This window comes from Leucoraja erinacea, chromosome 2, assembly GCF_028641065.1.
Source record: "Leucoraja erinacea ecotype New England chromosome 2, Leri_hhj_1, whole genome shotgun sequence".
Lineage (NCBI taxonomy): Eukaryota > Metazoa > Chordata > Chondrichthyes > Rajiformes > Rajidae > Leucoraja > Leucoraja erinaceus.
Window position 1 is genome coordinate 113,836,198 of NC_073378.1, and position 23,879 is coordinate 113,860,076.

The following is a 23,879-nucleotide window of genomic DNA, read 5'->3' on the forward strand; positions in this document are numbered from 1 at the left end:
ATGCTCTGTTTCTGTCTTTAGTTCAGTTTAGTTTAGAGATAGAGCGTGGAAACAGGCCCTTCAGCCCACTGAGACCATGTCGACCAGCGATTACCCGTACAAGCTATGCCTGCCTCTTTGTAGGGTACGTCAAACAATCTTTGTTCGAGGCGTACTATGGCCCTATCCCCGAACTCTACCTCCACTACATCGACGATTGCATTGGTGCTACCTCCTGCACCCACACACAACTCACTGACTTCATCCACTTCACCACTAACTTCCATCCGGCACTCAAATACACCTGGACCATTTCCGACACTTCACTACCATTTCTAGATCTCATTATCTCCATCGCAGGTGATAGACTACTGACCAACATCTACTATATACCCACTGACTCCCATGGCTATCTGGACTACACTTCTTCCCACCCTGCTTCCTGTAAGGACTCCATCCCCATCTCCCAATTCCTCCGTCTACCCCGCATCTGCTCCCAGGATGAGGTGTTCCAAACCAGGGCATCCTCATTCGTCCCTTCCCACCCAAACCACCCCCTCTCCTGGCACTTTCCCTTGCAACCGCAGGAAATGCTACACTTGTCGCTTTACCTCCCCCCTTGACTCCATTCAAGGACCCAAGCAGTCTTTCCAGGTGCGGCAGAGGTTCACCTGTACCTCCTCCAATCTCATCTATTGCATCCGCTGCTTTAAGTGTCAGCTGCTCTCCATCGGTGAGACCAAGCGTAGGCTTGGCGATCGCTTCGTCCAACACCTCCGCTCGATTCGCAATAACCAACCTGATCTCCCGGTGGCTCAGCACTTCAACATCCCCTCACATTCCGAATCCGACCTTTCTGTCCTGGGCCTCCTCCATGGCCAGAGTGAGGCCCACCGTAAATTGGAGGAGCAGCACCTCATATTTCGCTTGGGCAGTTTACACCCCAGCGGTATGAACACTGACTTCTCCAATTTCAGGTAGTCCTTGCTTTCTCCTCCTCTTCCCAGCTCTCCCTCAGCCCACTGTCTCCGCCTCTTCCTTTCTTCGTCCTGCCCCGCCCACCCTCACATCAGTCTGAAGGGTCTCGACCCGAAACGTTGCCTATTTCCTTCGCTCCATAGATGCTGCCTCACCCGCTGAGTTTCTCCAGCATTATTGTCTACACCCGTACATTAGTTCTATGTTATCCCAGTTTCACATCCTGCACACTAGGGGCAATTTACAGAAAACAATTAACCTATAAACCTACACGTCTTTCTAAGTCCTTTTAACATATCATCCCTCCTCAGAGCTGTTAATGGTCACTTAAACGATGTTGTTATTTATCTTTATCTGCCTCATCCTATTTTAAATCCTTTTTCAAGAAAGTTAGGCTGCCAAACTTGACCCTTTTTAAGCCAAGTTTCCAAGATAGCTGTAATATCATCAGCCTTTTCTCAGCTGAAACAACTGTTAACAATTAACATCAGCAACACTGGCTAGAATAGTAAAGACTGGCCAGCATTCCTATTCCATCCAGTGCCTCTGCTGGGATCTACTTGAACACACATAAATTCCAGTTGAGCACAAGAACAGGCTTAATAGCAGTCTTCTGCAGTGGTGGAGACTGAATTTTTCAAAATGCACCATATCTGGGAATGGGAACATTACCTGTTCCAACTGTTTTTGCACTGTGCTTTGTTGCTCAGTTACGTGCTTCAGCTGCTCTGCATCTTCTTCTGGAAATTCTCGCCCAGCCTTTTTAGCTGTGCGTTGTTTCGCTGAGAGTGCCTTCTTTGATTTCCGGTGTGCTCCAATCTGTTCCTCGAGAAATTTCTGCTGCATTTGGAGGAGCTGTTGAGTTTCTTGGAGCCATTCTTCATACTGTTTCTTCTGTGCATCATCTGAAGAATAATAATATTTCTTAAAGATAACAGGACAGGAAAAAGAACATTATTTTCAAATCACGTATTTTGTAATCAAGCTGTTTCTGAGTGGTTTATAGTCACTGAAGCACTTTTGAAATGTGGGATTGTACAGCCAATATGCACAGGATGGAGATTCACAAACAGTGATGTGACAAATTTGTGTTAGGAGCTGATGTGAGGGTAAATATGTCATGTATCAAAGAGAATTCTCCTATTTCTCTTTGAAATAGTGACATGAGACCTTTCATGTACACAGAAGTGAAGAACTGGCTCAGTTTGATGATTTATTAACAACTCCAAAGTCCAGTCGATTGGGAGCAAGTGTCTTGTATATACACGTACCAGATACATAACATTTTCTAAACTCATAACCATTTTGACAGAACTCATGAGCTGTGTTTTAACACTGGTCTCCATCTTTTACATTTCTACTCCTCAAATCAGACGAATAGATTGATAAATATTTAGATCAGTATTGTATCTGAAGGTAGCCTTTATTTTACCTTGTTTTACATTCACATCAAAGGACAATGCTTGATCTACACTGCTGAAGCAGAATCAAAGGGCCACAACCAGCAAAATTTGGATGAGTGAACCAACATTTCTGAAGAAGGGTTTCGGCCCGAAACGTTGCCTATTTCCTTCGCTCCATAGATGCTGCTGCACCCGCTAAGTTTCTCCAGCATTTTTGTGTACCAACATTTGATCTGCTTGGTTTACTTGTTCAAGTTAAGTATTTGCTGCTTTGTCACTGGTTAGATTCAGGCCACACAGGAAATTCATAATTGTTAGGGCTGTCTAAATTTGACTATGCAAACATTTACTGGTCTATTAAAGCTCTTTATACTGGAAATGAAAAGAAGCGACGTTAACTTAAAAATTAAGGATGATTACCTTGTCAAATGCAAAATAAAGTGCCACTGATTTGGAAAGTAGAGCTTTAAATTTATGATCTCACCAAGCCAACACTAAGTTGCAAATTACTAAGAACTTTAAATTTGTGAACGCGAACAAATGTAATAATGCAAAAACAGAATGAAAAAACCCCATTCAGTCGCAATACGTTAAGACATCCTACACGCAACAGAGCATGGCGATTCTGTAACAGTCCATTGAAAATCGCACCAGAAACATGGCTTTTGAGTATTGTCTCAGTGCAATCTATAATTCTTAGTCTTGTACTTGGTCCACTGAAGCATGAATGTGCTTATGTATATTTAGATCTTTACTGAATTGTATGCAAAAAGGAATTTCTCTTCACCTAGGACGTTAAAGTATCATTGAACCATTGGGTTATTGAATTAAAAATTAATCAGCATCAAGGCGTCTTGCTCAAAACACAAAGGTTGAGAGCTCAATACAAAACCAATACAGGGAGATAAGTGCAAAAATCAAAAGCATCGTTTCCCAACAAGTGCATACTCTGGTAAATATTCTGATGTTAAAATGATGTGCGTTCTTTATTGGATCAAAATTAAAATCCACAACATGGCCTCCATTTACTTGGAAATAAACCTTTCAAATTCAGATAATTCAGAGTTCATGCCAAGAGTAATTTTGAAGGAAATTCAAGCAACATGCTCACGGTAAAATCTCGCAATGAGCTAAGTAATTGAAAAGATATTGGCATAGGGTCAAATTTTGGTTAGACACCAGAAACATGCAGTTGGTCTGTTTTAAGTAGTGATCTTTTACATAGCCTGAACAGATTGATAGATAAAAGATCACTACTTAAAACAGACCAACTGCAGGTTTCTTGTGTCCAACCAAAATTTGATCCTTTGCCAATATCTTTCAACAGGTTAGCTCATTACTTAGCTCATTGTATGCAAGATTTTACTGTGAGCATGCTGTTTGAATTTCTTACCCAAAGACACACTTCCAGCACTGTCAGCAGTCTGAAGAAGTGTCTCGACCCGAAACGTCACCCATTCCTTCTCTCCAGAGATGCTGCCTGTCCTGCTGAGTTACTCCAGCATTTTGAAATCTACCTTCTGTAATCAGGCAGTGTGGATTTGAGAAATGGAGTATCATTTAAATCAACCATTTCCTACCATGAATCAGGTTTACATTGAAGAAGTAGGCCAGCAAATGGAAATTGGTTTGCAGCATTTCAAAACCTGCTAAATGCTGTCTTTATGAATTTCCTTCATCTCCTTCAAGTTATTTTCAGAATTAAGTAATATATTTTATTGAAATTTATCAAAAAAAACACGTTGATGCAAGCCTCAGACATGTACTTAAGCAGATAAAAATAAAAATAAGAAAATCGGCAATTAAAGACACCTGTAAGATACTGTAACTTACTCACGAAACCGGGACCAAATGATGGAGGGTTTGGTCGCTGCATTTGCGGTGCCAAGTTTCCATCCTGAAAACAGTCCAAACAAAATAAATATTTCAGTACATTTCATGGTGAAAAGATCTTCCAATCTAGAAAACATTGTTTTTTATATTTTATAATAATTAGAATCAGATCCATCACTGAAGACTTTCTAAACCACAACACAAAAGATTAAATCTTATTTTAGGGATTCCATTTATACATTTATTTTACTGCCTTTTCTCTTTTTACTGCCAGTCTCATTTTTGCTTAGTTTAGTTTAGAGATACAGCTTGGAAACGAGCCCTTCGGCCCACCAAGTCCATGCCGACCATTTATCATCTATACACCAGTTCTACGCTATCCCACTTTTGCATCCTACACACGAGGGACAGAATTTACAGAAGCTAATTAACCTACAAACCTGCACATCTTTAGAGTGTGGGAGGAAACTGGAGTACCCAGCCGAAACCCACAAGGTCACCAGGAGAACTTGCAAACTCCACACAGACAGCCCCCTTAGTCAGAATCGAACCCTGGTCACTGGCCACTGTGCTGACTTAAGTTATTCCACAGAGATAAAATGCAACAGGTGTCACACTCAAAGTTTTGTATATTAATTGGTCAGTAAAGGAAAAGTGACAATTATTTTTCATTGTAAAATGGCTGGCTTATATCTCAAAACTTCATTCTTCCTGCTGGTGTTTAGTTTGATATGTACCAGTAAGCCTTCTGCTATACGTGAAGTAGGTTGCGTGGAATATTAACAATGGGCTGGTTTGGTACAGGCTGTTCATTATTGATCCAACTCAGGTGATCTGCCTTGTTGTACTCAAGTCATCCTGTCATGTGGAGCAGGCAGTGAGTAGGCACTAGGGTGGATTCCCTGAGGCACCCCACCAGGAATAACCCGTAGGCTTTTGACAGTTCGGTGCTGTTGAAAGTCATTGAGCATATTTGGAGAACTTAGAAAGTTCGAAAAGTTTTGAATAATTGGTATTTATTTTTTTTAACAGACAGCATGGAAATAGGTCCTACGGCTCACCAAGTCCACACCGAATATTGCTCACCCGTTCTCACAAGTTTTATGTTATCCCACCTTCTAAACCATCCCCTGCACACTATGGCAATTTACAGAGGCCAATTAACCTACAAACCCAAACATCTTTGGGATGTGGGAGGAAAGTGGAGCACTGGAACTCAGAATGGAACTAAAGAAATGGACCATATGGAGAAAATTACTACTGGACTTAATGGGGTGAAAGGCTCATTTCAGTATGAATCTTTGACGGGAATGAATGAGTAACAGTGACTGAAATTCAGTAAATGGACAATACTGTTTACAATACAATACATTGATTCAACACATATCTGGTTAAATAACTACCGGGGTAACTCCTTGGTGAATGGGATTCTGCCCACCATCACCATTCTGTGGACTTGACACTTGCTGACCCACGAATGGAAATCTGGAAGAAATTTTGAGCAAATACGATTAGATAAGTAAGAAATTCTTTCTGTTTTTTTCAAGTATACTTACTTTAGAGAGACTATAGAAGTTACCAGAATTATTCCTGATCTACTCTTTATATTATTTCTGGCTTGGCCCTCATAAAATGGAAGATCACAGAATATTATTTTGTGGGTTACAGTAAAAATATGGACAGCAGGCAAAAAGCACAGGAATTGACTTCAGTGTATTTGCTTGGCCAAATTGAAAGTTTGATTACATCAGAATTTTTTTTTTAGAGATACAGCGCAGTAACAGGCCCTTCAGCCCGCCCCAAGTCAGCACCGACCAGCGATCCCTGCACATTAACACCATCCTACACACATTAGGGACAATTTACACATACACCAAGCCAATTAACCGACATACCTGTACGTCTTTGGAGTGTGGGAGGAAACCAAAGATCTCAGAGAAAACCGGTTACGGGGAGAATGTACAAACTCCGTACAGATAAGCAGCTGTAGTCGGAATGAACCCAGATCTCCGGCACTGCAAGCGCTGTAAGGCAGCAATTCTACTGCTGCACCACTGTGCCCCCCCACAAAATCAATGATGGCTCAGTTCTATTTATTTCCTGACCAATCCTCAATTTCCATCAGGTTTAATGCGGTAAAATAACAGCTAATAACTCTCCGTCTGATTTCCCACCCTTCAAGAAGATCAATCAACTTCATCCTAACACTACAAAGTAACTTAGTTAAGGATTCGTCAGACGAGATTTCTCTCATTCTTTGGAACTAAAACTACTTCTTTGTGGGACGAGGGAGGAACTAGCAAAGCAAGAATCAATAATACCGTATGTATATTTGAATAAGTCAAAGATGGCATGATAATTTATTGTGTAAAAAGACTGAGAGAATAGGTAATGGGCAAACAAAGTTTTTATTTATGTTTTGTCTTTAATAGAACAAAATGCCATAAGGCACGTTTCATAAGGGGCATCAAAAGAAATTTGACCTTTGGTTCTGTAAAAACATTACGGAGATAAAAAGTTTGATCGAAGAAGTGGGTTTTAAGGAACATCTCAAAGCAAGAAAGATTGGAGAGGCCAGATTTCAGCAGGGAGTTCCAGAGTTTAGTAGATTAGAAACATTGAAAATGGGTGCAGTAGTAGGCCATCCGGCCCTTCGAGCCAGCACCGCCATTCAATATGATCATGGCTGATCATTTAAAATCAGTACCCCATCCTGCTTTTCCCCATATCCCTTGATTCCTTTAGCCCTAAGAGCTAATGAATTGGCCCCCACACCGTTCTGTGGCAGAGAATTTCACAGATTCACAACTCACTGGATGAAAAGGTTTTTCCTCATCTCAGTCCTAAATGGCCTACCCCTTATTCTAAAGATGAATGGCAAATCAATTGGAGGAGGAGAACTATTTGGGGTATAAGGGATCATTGGAGGTGGAGAAGGTTGAGGTCAAGGGAGAAATTTGAAAACATGAATGAAACAGGTAGTTGCTTTTAAGAGACACATGGTCTGAAGCTCATCATAAGATCACAAGTGAAAGTGATAATACGGCTACAATCAGTTGTTCTCCCAGAGAGGGACAGGAGTTAGAGAGCTGGGGAAGATGGACATGAATTTAGGTGACCATCAAAAAGTTAAGGTTAATAATACAGCCTTATTCCTTTCACACCAAGACAGTTACTATCCTTTCTATAATTTACAAGGGCAGAAGTACTGTTAAGAATTTGAAATTTGAGGAGGGATGATAGGTGATGTGAAAAGGGCATTAGTAATATCAACATCTTCATAAATCTGAAAAAGCTTTTCACTGTACCTCGCTAAACATAAAAAACTGAACTAAAAAAGTATAAAAGTTCAAATATCAATTTATATGAAAATCCACCTCCTGTGCATATGTTTTATATAGTACCAGAAGAATATAAATATTTTGATAATTAGATGGATAGCTTGCTAGATTCAGAAAGAACCCAGAGCATCTTAACTACATGTGTTACTGTGCAACAAAAATAAGTATCCTGAACAACATTTGGTTTTTGATCTTGTATCAAACATACAGGTCAAGAAAAAAAGGACTTGTTCCCAAAGCTAGGCTAAACCACCTGCAAAGAGCTGAAAAGAATGTGCAAAAACTGTCTGGGCAATTCGTCCTCCCAATAGTCTCAGTCTGACTAAATACTTCCCCTATTCAACACAAGAATTTAGAATGAAAGAAAATGTGACAATCCAAATCTATTTTGTCATCTTGTGATTACAGGCCTTGAAAAATATTTGGTACTAATTCACTATTGCATCTTATTTCACGTATGCAAAGCACAGAATCTGAAAATTCTCAAAGATGCCAGTTCCAACACAATAGCTTAGTCGTAACTGACTAACATTGGTAAAAAAACATATGAATTAGAATTATGTGGGTTTATTTAAATAAAAGATAACCATGATAAATAGTGTATATTTTACCATGTAAAATATCTAATTGTATTAGTGTCAAGATTTCAGCACACCTTATATGGCAATTTTACGACAAACAGTCCCTTAACTTGTGTTACAAATGAAACAACTATTAAATATTTTATCTATTTGGATAGCTAACTGATGCATGATAAGTAAATGTACACACAAGCTCAGAGAGCACACAGCGTGTAAAAAAGTCAACGTTGTGGTGGTCATGGGAGATTTCAATATGCAGGTAGACTGAGAAAATCAGGTTGCTAATGGACCCCAAGAAAGATCATTTGTAGAGTGCTTCTGAGACGGTGTCTCAGAGCAGCTTGTGTGGAGCCTACCAGGGAAAAGGCAATTCTAGATTTAGTGTTGTGTAATGAACCGGATTTGATAAAGGGAACTCAAGGTAAAGGAACCACTAAGAGGTAGTGAGTGACCACAATATGATAAGATTTAATCTGCAATTTGAGAGAGAGAAGATGAAATCAGATGTGTTGGTATTACAGCTGAGCAAAGGGGATTACAGAGGCATGAGGGAGGAGCTGGCCAAAGTTGACTGGAAAGGGACCCTGGCAGGAATGCCCATCGAACAGCAATGGCAAGAATTTCTGGGAATAATTCAGAAAATGCAGGATCTTTTCATACCAAAGAGGAAGATATATTCTAGGGGGAGAATGAGGCTGACAAGAGAAGTCAAGGACAGCATAAAACTAAAAAAGAAGGCATTTAACATTGCAAAGATTAGTGGAAAGCCAGAGGATTATAAAGCTATTAAAGAACAACAGAAGGTGATGAAAAAGGCAATATGGGGAGAAAAGATGAATCAAACAAAATAGAAGAGGACAGCAAGAGTTTCTTCAGATATATAAAGAGCAAGAAAGAGGGAAGAGTAGACGTTGGACCGCTGGAAAATGATGCAGGAAAAGTGATAATGGGAAATAAAGAAACGGCAGAGGAATTGAATAACTTGTTTTCCATCAGTCTTCCCAGTGGAAGACACCAACAACATGCCTGAAATTCAAGAGTCAGGGGGTGGAAGTTAGTGGAGTGGCTATTACTAAGGAGATGGTACTTGGGAAGCTGAAAGGGCTGAAGGTGGATAAGTCACCTGGACCAGATGGACTGCACCATAGGGTTCTGAAAGAAGTGGGTTTAGTGATTGTGGAGGCATTAATAGTGATATTTCACGAATCGCTCGAGTCGGGAGTTGTGCCAGACGATTGGAATATTGCCGATATTACCTTGCGGTACAAGACGGGAGCAAAGCAGAATAGTGGAAACTATAGGCCGGTTTAGTCTGACTTCAGTGGTTGGTAAGATTTTCGAATCCATTATAAAGGATGGGGTTATGGAGTACCTAGAAGTTCATGAAAAAATAGGCCAAAGTCAGCATGGTTTTGTGAAGAGGAGCTTTGCCTGACGAATCTGCTGGAATTCATGAAGAAGTAAATAGCAGGACAGACATAAGGGAGTCAGTGGATGGTGTTTACCTAGAATTTCAGAAAGCCTTTGATAAGGTGCAACACGTGAGGCTGCTAAGGAAGATGAGAGCCAGTGGTATCAAAGGGCAGATACTTTGCATGGGAATAGCAGGTTGGCAGGATGGCAGAAGGCAAAGATTGGCAATGAATGGGGCTTTTTCTGGTTGGCTACCAGTGATTAGCGGAATTTCGCAGGGGTTAGTGCTGGGGCCTCTCTTCTGCACGCGGTATATTAATGATTTGGATGAGGGGATTGAAGGCTTTGTTGTCATGTTTGCAGATGATACGAAAATAGGTGGAGGGGCAGGTAGTGTAGAGAAAGCAGGAACTCTGCAGAAGGACTTGATAGGTTGGGAGAGTGGGCAGAGAAATGGCAGATGGAAGGTAGTGTAGCAAAGTGTGGAGTAATGCATTTTGGTGGTAAGAATAAAGGCGTAGACTATTTTCTAAATGGGGAGATAATCCAGAAATCGGAGATGCAAACGGACTTTGGAGTGCCGGCGCAGGATTCCCAAAAAGTTAATTTGCAAGTCAAATCGGTAGTAAGGAAGGCAAACACAATGCTAGCATTTATTTCACAAAGGTTAGAATACAAAAAACAGGGATGTAATGCTGAGGATCTACAAGGCGCTGGTAAGGCCGCATTTGAAGTATTGTGAGCAATTTTGGGCACCATATCTGAGGAAGGACGTGCTGGATCTGGAAAAAGGTCCAGAGGAGGTTTTCAAGAATGATCCCAGGAATGAGTGGGTTAACATATGATGAGCGTTTGATGGCACTGGGCTTTCACTCGCTGGAGTTTAGAAGGGTGAAGGGGACCTCATTGAAACTTACCGAATAGTGAAAGGCTTGGAAAGATTGGATGTGGGGAGGATGTTTCCACTAGTGGGAGAGTCAAGGATTAGAGGTCATAGACTCTGAGTTAAAGGAAGTTTATTTAGGAAGGTATTGAGGAGGAATTTCTTTAGTCAGAGAGTGGTGAATCTGTGGAATTCTTTGCCACAGAAAGCTGTGGAGACCAAGTCAATAGATATTTTTAAGGCAGAGATAGATATATTCTTGATTAGTATGGCTGTCAGGGGTTATGGGGAGAAGGCAGGAGAATGGGGTCAGGAGGGAGATGGATCAGCCATGATTGAATGGTGGAGCAGACTTGATGGTACGAATGGCCTAACTCTGCTCCTATTACTTATGACCTTATGAACTCAGAGCAAGTACAGTTCAATACCAATTACACTGGTCTGTAATTAAGACCAAACGACAAGTAGAATTTGGTACCATACAATTGTTCCAAAGTATAATTATGTGTGTACGTTTTTGGATAGCAGGTCCTCACTCAAGTTGTAATGTCAGGAAGAGTTGCAACAAATGAGATGAAAAGCAGAAAATACTTCATACTTCATGGTGGAAAAGGTTTGGTTAACAGTTTGTACAACTAATTAACATTTCACTCTTCTGGATGGAAGTTCAAATGTGTTGATTTTGTTCACGTCCTACGATGGTGGTGTCAGGTTTGATTTCATTGCCAAGAGGAAAAGCCAAAAAAAACAACCCATTTGTTACTATTTTTATGTTTAATTGAGGATAATCGGGAGAATTTGAAAATTATGTTTTTGTAATGCTTATTATGCACAAAGAAACATTCCAAAGAATGTTTGGAATGTATCTTTGTGCATAACGAGGCAGAAAGCAAATGCACAGAAGCAGTTGCATAGGGCATCAGGCCATGTACTGTGGATAGTTTACATTTACTGCAATGAGGAAACACATTGCTGGCATTACAAAAATAAACCCAGTATTCATTCAGTTTTTTTTGGGGGGGTATACAAAGGTATGTCTTGGTGATAAAAAATAGTGTGGCTAAACAGGAGATGCTAAGGATGTTAATTGGGGGTAAATGGAGGAGTAATGTTCCATTATTACACAGATCACTTTTCAAAACAAGTGTAAAAAGTGTGACTGCTGTCATGGACTAGAGGTAAAAATGGCATCATTGTGAAATGGTTACAAAACGAACAATGTTACCTGTTCATTACTATTGGTGGCATTCCCAAGTTACTTTGGGCCATAACTCTGTTGATTCCCTTCAACGCTACCATCTTTGCTTTCATGATAGGATCAGTGATAGCATCAAAATCTGAAAAATACAGCAACATTTAGTATGATCCAACCACAAATGTGCAAACAGATCCCTGTCAACTGGAAGTAAAAGGCATCAAAAATAAATTGTCAGTCCAGGTAAGTTGCATCCCTTGGAGGCAAATTACAATTTGGTCTCTCAACATCATCAGCAAGTGAGTAACATACCTGACAAAAGATATCCGATGGGTAAGTGGGTAAAAATTGCGCACAATCCATCCAGACATATCTGATATTGTGTAGGAAGGAACTGCAGATGCTGGTTTACACCGAAGATGGACACAAAAAGCTGGATTAACTCAGCGTGTCACACAGCATCTCTGGAGAAAAGGAATAGGTGATGTTTCAGGTTAAGATCTTTCTTCAGACGCCGTTGAAGAAGTGTCTCGACCTGAAATGTCAGCTACATATCTGATCTTGTGTTGGAGTTTCGCGGGTATGGACACACTTGTCCTAAGCGGCATTGAACACCTGATTCCCAAATTCATCAATCGCAAATTATATTGAATTTGTACTTATCTGGGCATTGTGGAGACGTGTTATAATAGAACTGTGTTATAACTAATACAATCAATGTGACAAAAAGAAAGAAAGTAACTTACATAGTAAGAAATGTAGATTAAAATGTATAATTTGTCATATTTTGTATTGGGGGTCAGAAACTTTTCAACAAATGTTTTGTAATCAACACTACATAGCCCACATCTGCATAGTTATTTATCACATCCTGTATTTAAATACCATGCTTAAGGAATATCTGAATTTTGATACAATAGACAGTGGCTGCATTCATAAAATAGATGCACTGATTGCATACAATAAGAATGTCATAAAAATGTTTCTATCCCTGTTTAAAAAAAAAAGATGTAGACACAAGACAGATGATGGTTAACAAAGTGCTGGAGTAACTCAGCAGGTCAGGCAGCCTCTGGAGAACATGGATAGATGACCTTTCGGGTCAGGACTCTTCTTCAGACTAGAGGGTCCCGACTCGAAACGTCTCCAATCCATGTTCTCCAGAGATGCTGCCGGACCCCGCTGAGTTACTTCAGCACTTTGTCTCTTCTAAAAGGATGTAAATTACCTTGATCTGCGTGTAATCATAAAGAAACCAACATTATTATCGTTCATTACTTCTTATATCCTTGTATTTATAATTTGTTTTTTACTGATTCTAAACCAGTATGTTTCAGATTCTGGTGTGGAAGAAACACAAACGGCCAATGGAATAGGATCTGGCATTGGTGCAGTGTGACACTGAAACAAATCACATTTAGTACTGGTCGGTGATTTTGGAACTCCCCTCCAATTGCTTCCAAACTGATTACAAATAAAGGATTCCTAGTGGATTGGCATCTGCTCTCTTTGAATCTGAAAAAAAATCATATCGGCTGGGTTGGACTGCAGGAGGGATTGATGCAGCAATGGCATGCAAACACCATCCCTGCAATATTTCCTGGCATGTCATGATTAGGATGTATAAACCACTAGTGTACAATTGTGGAATTCCTCACCTAACACCACTGTGACAGAACCATCTATACAAATGTTCATCACATTCCGTGGTCAATAAAATTGAGCAATTTAAATTTACATTGATGTGCTACCACATCCAAAAGCAAACTAGGCTGGCTGAAATACTTAAGATAGTGCTGGAGTAGCTCAGTGGGTCAGGCAGCATCTCAGGAGAGAAAGGTTGGATGACGTTTTGGGTCGGGACCCTTCTTCAGACTGAAAGTAGGGGATGGGGGTGAAGAGCTGGAGGTGAGAAAAGACCAGGATCAATCAGGGCTGGCAATAAATGACCTCTGTCAGGGTGGTGTCCTGGTGGGCCCATTGTTAGCGAGGGTAGGCGTATACTAATTCAGCATAGAAACATAGAAAATAAGTGCAGGAGTAGGCCATTCGGCCCTTCGAGTCTGCACCGCCATTCAATATGATTATGGCTGATCATCCAACTCAGTATCCCGTACCTGCCTTCTCTCCATACCCCCTGATCCCTTTAGCCACAAGGGCCACATCTAACTCCCTCTTAAACATAACCAATGGTAGACTTAGAGAGACCAGAGAAAGGGAAATAATGGAGACAAAGAAGAACACACTTCAGTCCTAATTGCTATTTGATTGTCTTCAAATCTAAATCTGGAATCTTGGAGAACAAAATATTGAATTTATTTGTTTTCCAAGGCCAGATCGCTTAGAATTGGGGTGTGGGTTATCCATTCAATAAAGCTGCGAAGTTAAAAAAAATCACCTCTCTCAGTCAACAAACCTGGAACTAGTGACATTGAGTGTTTCTGACATTAAGAGTCCAGTAATGCTACAGCTGTGTTGTGTCATGGCCGTGGTGTAAACAGACAGATTATCAATCACCTTGGGTCTTAACATCAGGATCGTATGTTTATTGCTGGTGGAATGCAGAAACAACTTGGCACTGTTAATAATCTTAAACTAGTGTAAATATTTCACTTTCCTTTATTCTGGGGAGGAATTGCAAACCTCATTTCTAAGTACTCTTCGTTTCACCGAGTTTGGAATTATTTGCTGCAAGCCCTGGAGACCGTTGGAGAAAGAAACTGCAGATGCTGGTTTATACCAAAGATATACACAAGTGCTGGGGTAACTGAGCGGGTCCGGCAGCACATCTGGAGAAAAAGAATACGTGATATATTGGGTAAGAACCCTTAATGTCACCCATTCGTTTTCTCCAGAGATGCTGCCTGACCCGTTGAGTTATTCCAACACTTTGTGTCTAACTACTGAGATATTTTCTTTATACAATTTTGTTATATCGCAGCATGCTACATAAACTAGAATCCTTCATTCTAAAAATAAAAATTCTGGGAACATTCAGGTCAGACAGGATCTTTAGAAAGAAAAAAATAGAAACTTTGTCTGTCAATCTGTTTCCCTCTACAGATGCTACCTGACCTAATGAATTCCTCCAGCAGTTTGTTCTTTGCAACAGAATTACAGTGGCTTGCAAAAGTATTTATACCCCTTGAACTTTTCTACATTTTGTCACGTTACAACCACAAACGTAAATGTATTTTATTGGGATTTTATGTGATAGACCAACACAAAGTGGCGCATAATTGTGAAGTGGAAGGAAAATTATACATGGTTTTCACATTTTTTTACAAATAAAAAACTGAAAAGTATGGCGTGCAAAAGTATTCAGCCCCCTTTACTCTGATACCCCTAAATAAAATCCAGTGCAACCAATTGCCTTCAGAAGTCACCTAATTAGTAAATAGAGTCCACTTGTGTGTAATCTAATCTCAGTATAAATACAGCTATTCTGTGAAGTCCTCAGAGGTTTGTTAGAGAACATTAGTGAACAAACAGCATCATGAAGCCCAAGGAACACACCAGACAGGTCAGGGATAAAGTTGGAGGAGAGGTTTAAAGCAGGGTTAGGTTATAAAAAAAATATCCCAAGCTTTGAACATCTCACGGAGCACTGTTCAATCCATCATCCGAAAATGGAAAGAGAATGGCACAACTGCAAACCTACCAAGACATGGCCGTCGACCTAAACTGACAGGCCGGGCAAGGAGAGCATTGATCAGAGAAGCAGCCAAGAGGCCGATGGTAACTCTGGAGGAGCTGCAGAGATCTACAGCTCAGGTGGGAGAATCTGTCCACAGGACAACTATTAGTTGTGCACTCTACAAATCGGGCCTTTATGGAAGAGTGGCAAGAAGAAAGCCATTGTTGAAAAAAAGCCATGAGAAGTCCCGTTTGCAGTTTGCCACAAGCCATGTGGGGGACACAGCAGACATGTGGAAGAAGGTGCTCTGATCAGATGAGACCAAAATTGAAGTTTTTGGCCTAAATGCAAAACGCTATGTGTGGCGGAAAACTAACACTGCACATCACCCTGAACACACAATCCCCACTGTGAAACATGGTGGTGGCAGCATCATGCTGTGGGGATGCTTTTCTTCAGCAGGGACAGGGAAGCTGGTCAGAGTTGATGGGAAGATGGATGGAGGCAAATACAGGGCAATCTTGGAAGAAAACCTGTTAGAGTCTGCAAAAGACGACACTGGGGCAGAGGTTCACCTTCCAGCAGGACAATGACCATAAACATACAGCCAGAGCTACAATGGAATGGTTTAGATCAAAGCATATGCATGTGTTAGAATGGCCCAGTCAAAGTCCAGATCTAAATCCAATTGAGGATCTCTGGCAAGACATGAAAATTACTGTTAACAGACGCTCTCCATCCAATCTGACTGAGCTTGAGCTATTTTGCAAAGAAGAAGGGGCAAAAATTTCAGTCTCTAGATGTGCAAAGCTGGTAGAGACATACCCCAAAAAACTTGCAGCTGTAATTGCAGCGAAAGGTGGTTCTACAAAGTATTGACTCAGGGGGGCTGAATAATTTTGCACCCCACACTTTTCAGTTTTTTATTTGTAAAAAAATTTGAAAACCATGTATCATTTTTTCCTTCCACTTCACAATTATGCACCACTTTGTGTTGGTCCATCACATAAAATCCCAATAAAATACATTTACGTTTGTGGTTGTAACGTGACAAAATGTGGAAAAGTTCAAGGGGTATGAATACTTTTGCAAGCCACTGTATATGTATAACATTGAAAGGTTAACTCAGTTATTCCTTCCACAGATGCTGCCCGGCCTGCTGAATGCTTCCAGCTTTTGGTTTGTTTTTATTCCCTTCATTCTAATATTTTTAATAAAAAGTTTCTCACATTTTACAGCACATTGCTTCAAGGTCAAAGGAAGCACCAGAGTGAAAATGAACAAACGGCAAATAAAACAGAATATAAAGGCCCATAACAGTGGGGGGTGGAGTTAACCCTCTTCATTCAAGACATTGACTCTCTTACCAGTATACAAATCAAAGTTCTTGTCCAGAGTAAGATTTACTCCAACATTTCCAGGCCCTAGGAATTGCCTCAAGTGTTTACCGTTTCCAAAAAAGATTGACTTGGTCATCTCTCTTAGATTTCCTCGTCTAATTTATTGTTTCACTGCTTTTCGCACACAAAACATTTATGATATATCTCTTGGCTTTGTCTTTAACTCCTTCCTGCAGTAAAAATATATATTCCGAATCACTAAACCTACTAATTCATTACTTTCCAGTTGGGATTCCGAAAAAAAAGTTAAAACAATTTATACCTGAACTCACCAATGTTAGGAAAGAAGGAATCGGCAGATCGGTGACGTATCATTGCCTGCATTTGTCGGTGCTGTTGCTGCTCCTGCCTTTCTTGCTCCAAAAGGTCCTGCAGAAGGAGGGGTTGCTCTTCCAAAAGGAGGGGCCTCCCACGTTGCCCCTGGGAACCCATTGTCTGAGAAAGCATGATTTGTGTGTTGGACTGATTACTAAGTCCTGGCTGACTGGCTAGAGTCAGATTTTGACTTGGAGTTTGCCCTGGTGCATAATTCTGGCTGGGTGGATGGACTTGAAAAAAGGTCTGATTTCCTGAAGGACCTTGCGAAAAACTACGTTTTAACCTTTGCAAGTTTGGATTTATTGGGTTCTCAGTCATTTGTCCTGGGGAACCTGCCATTTTGGGAGACTGTGGTATACCTGTTTCTGGATGTGGCTGGGGTGATGGCACAACTTTGGAAGGTGAACTCAATGATGCAACTCCAGAATTAGCTGTCGTCTCAGTTAGCAAATTTGAAAGGACTGGAGTAGAACCAGTCTGATTGCACGAACTTCCAAAGGACATAGATGTTTGGGTAGAAGACTGCGAGTCACTGAAACATGGGCTTGCCCCCATTAATTCTTGGTTACCATCCACTCTTTCTTCTTCCTTTGTGATTTCCAGTTCTCTACCAATACAAGAGTCAGAAGTGGAAGTACCATCCGTCATTGTATGTATTGCCTCAGAATCAGTTGTACTCGCACCATATGGAGTATCATGATTACCATCACCAGTAAAAGTTTCTGATTTAATCGGACTACTATCAGCCGATCCATCGCAGGGCAAAGCAGCTGCTTCTTTTTCAGTGAAACTGCCAGGTTGTTCTCCTGCTTTGGCTTCCTGGTCAGCTTTATTTTCTTCTTCAGTCTTATGCTCATCCACTTTAACATCTATTGGATCATTGAGCTCCAATTCTTCATTAAACATATCCTTTTTATCACCCAGATCCAGCTCAGGGTCCGTATAAGCAATAAGGTCAAACTCCCCTGATTTTAACAGGTCATCCAAATGTGGGTCATTTGTTTCTATGTTATCTAAATTATCCAAATCAGGATCACCTTTTCCATCCACTGGATCCAAATTTAAATTTTCCAAATCTTCATCATCCAAGTCTTTAACTTCTAGATCTCTTACTCCATCAAGGTCCTTCACATCAAGATCTTTCACTGAAGTGTCATCGGGATCAAGTTTCTCGACCATACCTTCTCCTTGTGTAGATGACCTGGCTGATAAGGAGACTGCTGATGAAAAAGCATGACTAGCTGGAGGGTTACTTAACGAACGAGAGAGGGGCACAGTTGGATGGTGTAAATGCATCTGCTGCTGTTGGTGCTGATTAAGCTGGTCCATATTGCTGCAATTTTCCACTTGACTACGTATATAGTGTTGGTTTGACACCGAGTCCAATGACTTTGGTCCTTGACTTGAAGAGAAGGCACCCTGTCCTGGCATTACCTCACCAGGTCTTTGCTGCTGGCTGGCTGGATTTAAACCACTGGCTAATGGAAATGGAAGCCGTGGCCCACTTTCTGACATTCTGTGCCGAAGTTCAATGAATGGTTGACCCAAAATATTGTGCTGCTGCATTTGCATACCCTGAGGAGGAAAATGCTGAGGAATAATCATTCCATTGTTCACCTGTGGATTGTTTAAAGACCTGGTAAAGTCTACAGACAATGATCTCCTTAGTTGCTGTCGAAGACCTGGACCATGCATGTGCATCTGCTGCTGTGCAAGAAAGTGTTCCTGACTTACAAATGGTCTCTGTCCATTACCTGCAAAAGAATACCTAGGAAAAATGGAGATACACAATGTAAAACACAACCTCGATCAGTATACCTTAAAATAGCACAGTGCATTACAGTTTATATCTCTGCATTCACTGGAGACAAATAACATCTAATATTATATGGATTAGGCACTTAGTGTTATCCCTATGGTACAGCACATAGCTGCAACCATATGTAATTAAACTATTCCAAAAGTAATAAGCTTTAGATCATCGAATGTTATGAAAGGAACTAATATGTCAATAGTCATGACTAATTTCTGCAATTAACATTTTCAAAATTACCATTAATGCAAAATAGCTATTTTATTGGAAATAAGTGATATGCAGCAAAATTAATTTAGATTTATTAACTTCCTTAATTAAAGAAAAATGCATCTCAGTCTTGAAAAGGAAGATGTTGGTGGGGGGGGGGGGGGGGGGGGAGGTAATACCTTGGACCTTGGGGTCTCATAACCATTCTTGCAGCATCTCCAGAGAATTGAGGTCTGTTAAATTGATCATCGGTTAAAAAACGTCGCCTTGGTTCATTTGTAAATGGGTCCGGAAATCTTTGGCCAGCTTGAGATGCAAGTGGAATTCGCACAATGCCAGGATACGGTGGAGGTGGCCTTCCAAATAATTCATTGTGACTTTTTAGATCCTCCTGTGGCCAGTGCCTCAGTGGTGTTGCAGCAGATGTCATTGCTTGTTCTTGCATGTTCTTTTCCTGTCGGACAGCATTTTTCTGCTGTTGCTGGCGGAGAATCAGTTCCCGTAATCTCAGTCTCTGTAACAAATTAAAATGGTCCTTACTCACAATCACTGAGATAATGTTTTAATTCTTCCTTAATCGAAAACAAAAATATATAATTGTGGACAGAGTCCTCAAAGTTCTTATAAATCAATTGAATGGTTCATGGGAGGCTATGCAATGAATCAATCTACACATGCACATGGTCTAGATGCTCTAAATATCAAATTAGCATTAAATCTATTTTTATAGAGGTTTTCAAAATATAACCATCAGACCAAGGGAAATAAATCCCATGAGATTTACCAAAGCAAAATGATCTGGGCGGTTTCTACAAGTACCAAAAATATAATGGGTACCGTATTGGAATATTGCAACATAAGAAATTCCCGTTTCATGACACGTTTTAAGTACTTTTTTCACCAAGTACTGCGTTCACTATCAAATTTGACTTTCTTGCTACAATGTATGGGATTCCATATATATCACTGCCCACATAAAAATTCCGCATAGAGAAAAATTGTTTATCTCCACTTCACAAACAGTAATATTTTGGCCTTTTTGGGTTCATAAAGATTGCTAAACACAGCTGTAACGACTGCACTGTCACTGTGAAACATGGAAGTGAGAGATTCTTTCTTAGAAAGCCAATCACATTTTCACATGCACAAAGGCATTGGTCTGTCTTCTGGTCTAACTACATTTGTAAAATTTGGAATTGTATCCAAACTATGTAAATTCATAATCATTTTGTCTGGTTCTAGCATAACCAGTTCAACCAATTATTCTCATGGTTTTTAATGACATATTTTCCTGGCTGTGTTTGGTTTTTAAAATGTTCTTGTAGGATATTGCCAAATCAGTTGAACGGCCCCTTTCCTGTTCCAACGTAATTTGATGTCATATGGTAATCTAATAGGCTTCAAAGATTAAGACGAGCTAATAAATTGAGAAATCATCACAAATGGAAAACATATTTTGGTTTTCTTGCATTTTACCTGCATTCTCTACACAAATTGAGGTAGGTGTTTGTAACTGCATTTTATTAATGCGTCACCTCTAAACAATTAATCACTAACTTTGGAACAATGTCAAAATAAGGAAGCCTTTTTACCTGTCTTTGCTTCTCTTCATTGCCCATATGACCTGTGCTTGTGTTACTTTGAGTTTCTGACGCCAATGTTGATTGGACTTGATCTTGTGTTGAAGGCACATTATGAAACTGCTGCACTTGTGAATTTATGGGTGACTCCGTGGAACTGCTGAAATTCAGGGTATCCGATGGAGTTCCTTGCTGGTCGCTAACATCGTGATTAAGCCTCCCCTGGACATACATGTCATTGGTCTGAGGTCTTGGAGTCCTCGGTTGTTGATCATATGGGTCATGTACCATATGTCCAAATGCATCACCGGTTGGCCTCAGTGATGGAGCATGGGGTGAAAAGGGGTCATCAGACATTCCAGCTTGCCTGGGATTCTGAGGAGTTCGACCACGTGGATCAGCAGGTCGCACAAATGTATCTTGGATATTCGAGGCTCTGTTGATCTGCAGTTGCAAGAATAGATCCTGATTTGCCAACAAACCTGGTCTTGTCAAAGCTTGCCGGTCGAATGACTCCGTTGTAGTGAGTCTTGGAGACTGTGGAGGTTGTGAAAAGGCATCAGTAACAATGGCTCTTGGGGTTGCAGGGGCTTGTGCATATGGATCAGAATATCGTTTACTGATTGGTGATTGCACAAAACAATCTCCAGGTCCAGGCCTTGGAGTTCCAGGTGGCTGGGAATATATATCTGTTTGGTGTGGAGGTCTTGGTGTATGCGGTTGCTGTGCATATGGATCAATGGGAGCTGGCCTTGGAGTTAAAGGTGGCTGTGCGTAAGGATCAATTGTAGGGTGAGGTGTTCCAGGAGGCTGTGCGTAAGGATCAGTTGCTGGGCGAGGTGTTCCAGGTGGCTGTGCGTAAGGATCAGATGCTGGGCGAGGTGTTCCAGGGGGCTGTGCGTAAGGATCAGTTGTGGGACGAGGTGTTCCAGGTGGCTGTGCGTAAGGATCAGTTGTGGGACGAGGTGTTCCAGGGGGCTGTGCGTAAGGATCAGTTGTGGGACGAGGTGTTCCAGGGGGCTGTGCATAAGGATCAGTTGTGGGACGAGGTGTTCCAGGGGGCTGTGCGTAAGGATCAGTTGTGGGACGAGGTGTTCCAGGGGGCTGTGCGTAAGGATCAGATGCTGGGCGAGGTGTTCCAGGGGGCTGTGCGTAAGGATCAGTTGCTGGGCGAGGTGTTCCAGGTGGCTGTGCGTAAGGATCAGTTGCTGGGCGAGGTGTTCCAGGTGGCTGTGCGTAAGGATCAGATGCTGGGCGAGGTGTTCCAGGGGGCTGTGCGTAAGGATCAGATGCTGGGCGAGGTGTTCCAGGGGGCTGTGCGTAAGGATCAGTTGCTGGGCGAGGTGTTCCAGGAGGCTGCGCGTAAGGATCTTGAGGAGAACATCTCGATCTCGATCCTGGCTGAATAAACATATCGCCTTGGATCAGCCGGGAAATTCTCTGACTTTGTGGATACAGCTCAGGACGAGGTGTATGTGGTTGCTGTGCGTATGGATCCACTGCCTGAGATTGAGGCTGCAGTGGGTTCTGCTGAAAGTCATCCATAAGTCTAGGGGTCAATGCAGTTTTTTCAAACGGATCAATAGGAATACGTCTTGGAGTTAGAGGCACTGATGCATAAACGTCTTGTGGTGACTGATGTGGTAACATCGGTGTCTTAAACAAGTGTCCACTGCCACCTTCTTTACCTGCTGGACCTGATGCCAGTTGAGATCGCAAATAAAAATCATGAGTTGTCATTCTGTTATGTGGCAGCTGACTTCTAGGAAACATATCAGGCCTGAGTGCAGGTTTAGCAAAAGGATCGGTAATAATTGAATTAGGATTTATTGTTGGTCTTGGCAATCCGAATGGCTTTGAAAAGTGATCTGTTGACATGGTCATAGCTGGTCGAGGAGTATCTGGTGCTTTTGCGCAAGGATCAATGCTGGCTGGCGGTGCTGGTGAGCCAAAGGACTCATTGGCTAAGGAAGGTCTACTTTTCTCAATCTGTTCAGCAGCTGGGGATGTCCTGGAAACACCTTGTGGAACAGCACAGGAATCGAGAGAGGGCACTGAATTTCTCCGAGCAACTGGTGGTGGTCTTGGTGTTCCAACCATTTTTGCATATGGATCCCAAGGAGATGACGGCCTGGATCCATTTGCAGCTGAAGAAAACATTTGCGTTGACTGAGGCTGTGAAGTCTGAGGTTGTGCAAATGGATCCTGCAAAGGGGTCCTGTTTGGGGTTGGAGGAGGAGCTTGTGGTCTTAAAAAGACATCGTCTGATGACATTGATGCAAGAGTGCCAGGAATCTCAGCTCCTGTAAACTCTTCTTTGGGCAACTGTTGTAGAGGAGACAGTTGCTCATTGTCCTGTTCATCTACTGTAGGACTGTTGGAATCATCCTCGGCTGTTGATTGCTGCGAACCAAACTGTTGCTGCTGTTGTTGCTCATGTTTCACTTGTTCCAGTTTCTGTGTAGCTTCAATCTTGGCTTGTTGCTTACTCTTTTGCCGCATTTGCTGTTTTGGTACAACATGAAATACAAACTGATAAATTGAATGATGTATGACTAAAGGGGAATTGAAATAGAACCAGATTTGCATAAAAAGCAATTTCATTAACACTTAAGAATGAGTTTGTGTTTATGAGGATGTAAAGAAGATTCACCAGGATGTTGTCTGGTTTGGAGAACTTTAGTTATAAGGAATATTGAATAGGCTGGGAACGAAAGTGGTTTAGGGGTGACCTGATACAGATATATAAAATTATGAGAGGAATAGATAAGATAGATAGAATCTTTTTTTGCAATGGTAGGGATATCAAAAACATGACAATATAGATTTAAGAAGAAGGAGTTGTGAAAGGGATCCGTGAGGAAAGTTTTTTTTTACAGTGTGGTTGATATCTGGAACACTGCCTGAGGTGGTGGAGTGAGATAAAATCATCGCATACAGGAAGAATTTAGATAGGCAATTAAATAGGCAAGCTATAGTAGAATACATACAATGCAAATAGGATTAGTGTAGATGGGCAAAACCGTCTATATGGGCATGGATCTAAGAGCCTATTTATCTGCTGTATGACAGAAGAACATTAGAATATTTGGGAAAGATGTAAGTGTTGAAAGCTAAAGGCTGGAAATCCCACTTATGTGCAATTTGCTATTCAACTTTTGATAATTTCACACCCTTTCATGTTTTATTATAACATTTCCTTTGACCTTTTACACCAATATTTTGCTAGCAGCAAAGAAAATAAATGAAATAATGGTCCATTAACCACCTGAAAGTATGCAACTTACACTATTTTTAAAGTTTGAAAAATACAAT

General features: G+C 41.1%; 1 protein-coding gene across 10 annotated transcripts in view; it reads right to left on the reverse strand.

The window, feature by feature from the left end:
• The window catches only part of kmt2ca (lysine (K)-specific methyltransferase 2Ca), a 342,802-nt gene that overhangs the window by 36,353 nt on the left and 282,570 nt on the right, over positions 1–23,879 (reverse strand). For 9 of the 10 annotated variants that reach the window (XM_055664102.1, XM_055664129.1, XM_055664136.1 and 6 more), the window contains 7 exons: positions 20,577–23,096; positions 19,164–19,498; positions 16,916–18,729; positions 11,637–11,748; positions 5,597–5,678; positions 4,194–4,257; positions 1,630–1,862 (listed from right to left, as the gene is read on the reverse strand). In XM_055664102.1, the coding sequence (XP_055520077.1) occupies positions 1,630–1,862; positions 4,194–4,257; positions 5,597–5,678; positions 11,637–11,748; positions 16,916–18,729; positions 19,164–19,498; positions 20,577–23,096 (5,160 nt within the window). The remainder of the gene's footprint in view (positions 1–1,629; positions 1,863–4,193; positions 4,258–5,596; positions 5,679–11,636; positions 11,749–16,915; positions 18,730–19,163; positions 19,499–20,576; positions 23,097–23,879) is intronic. The other variant, XM_055664086.1, reaches the window with a different exon arrangement.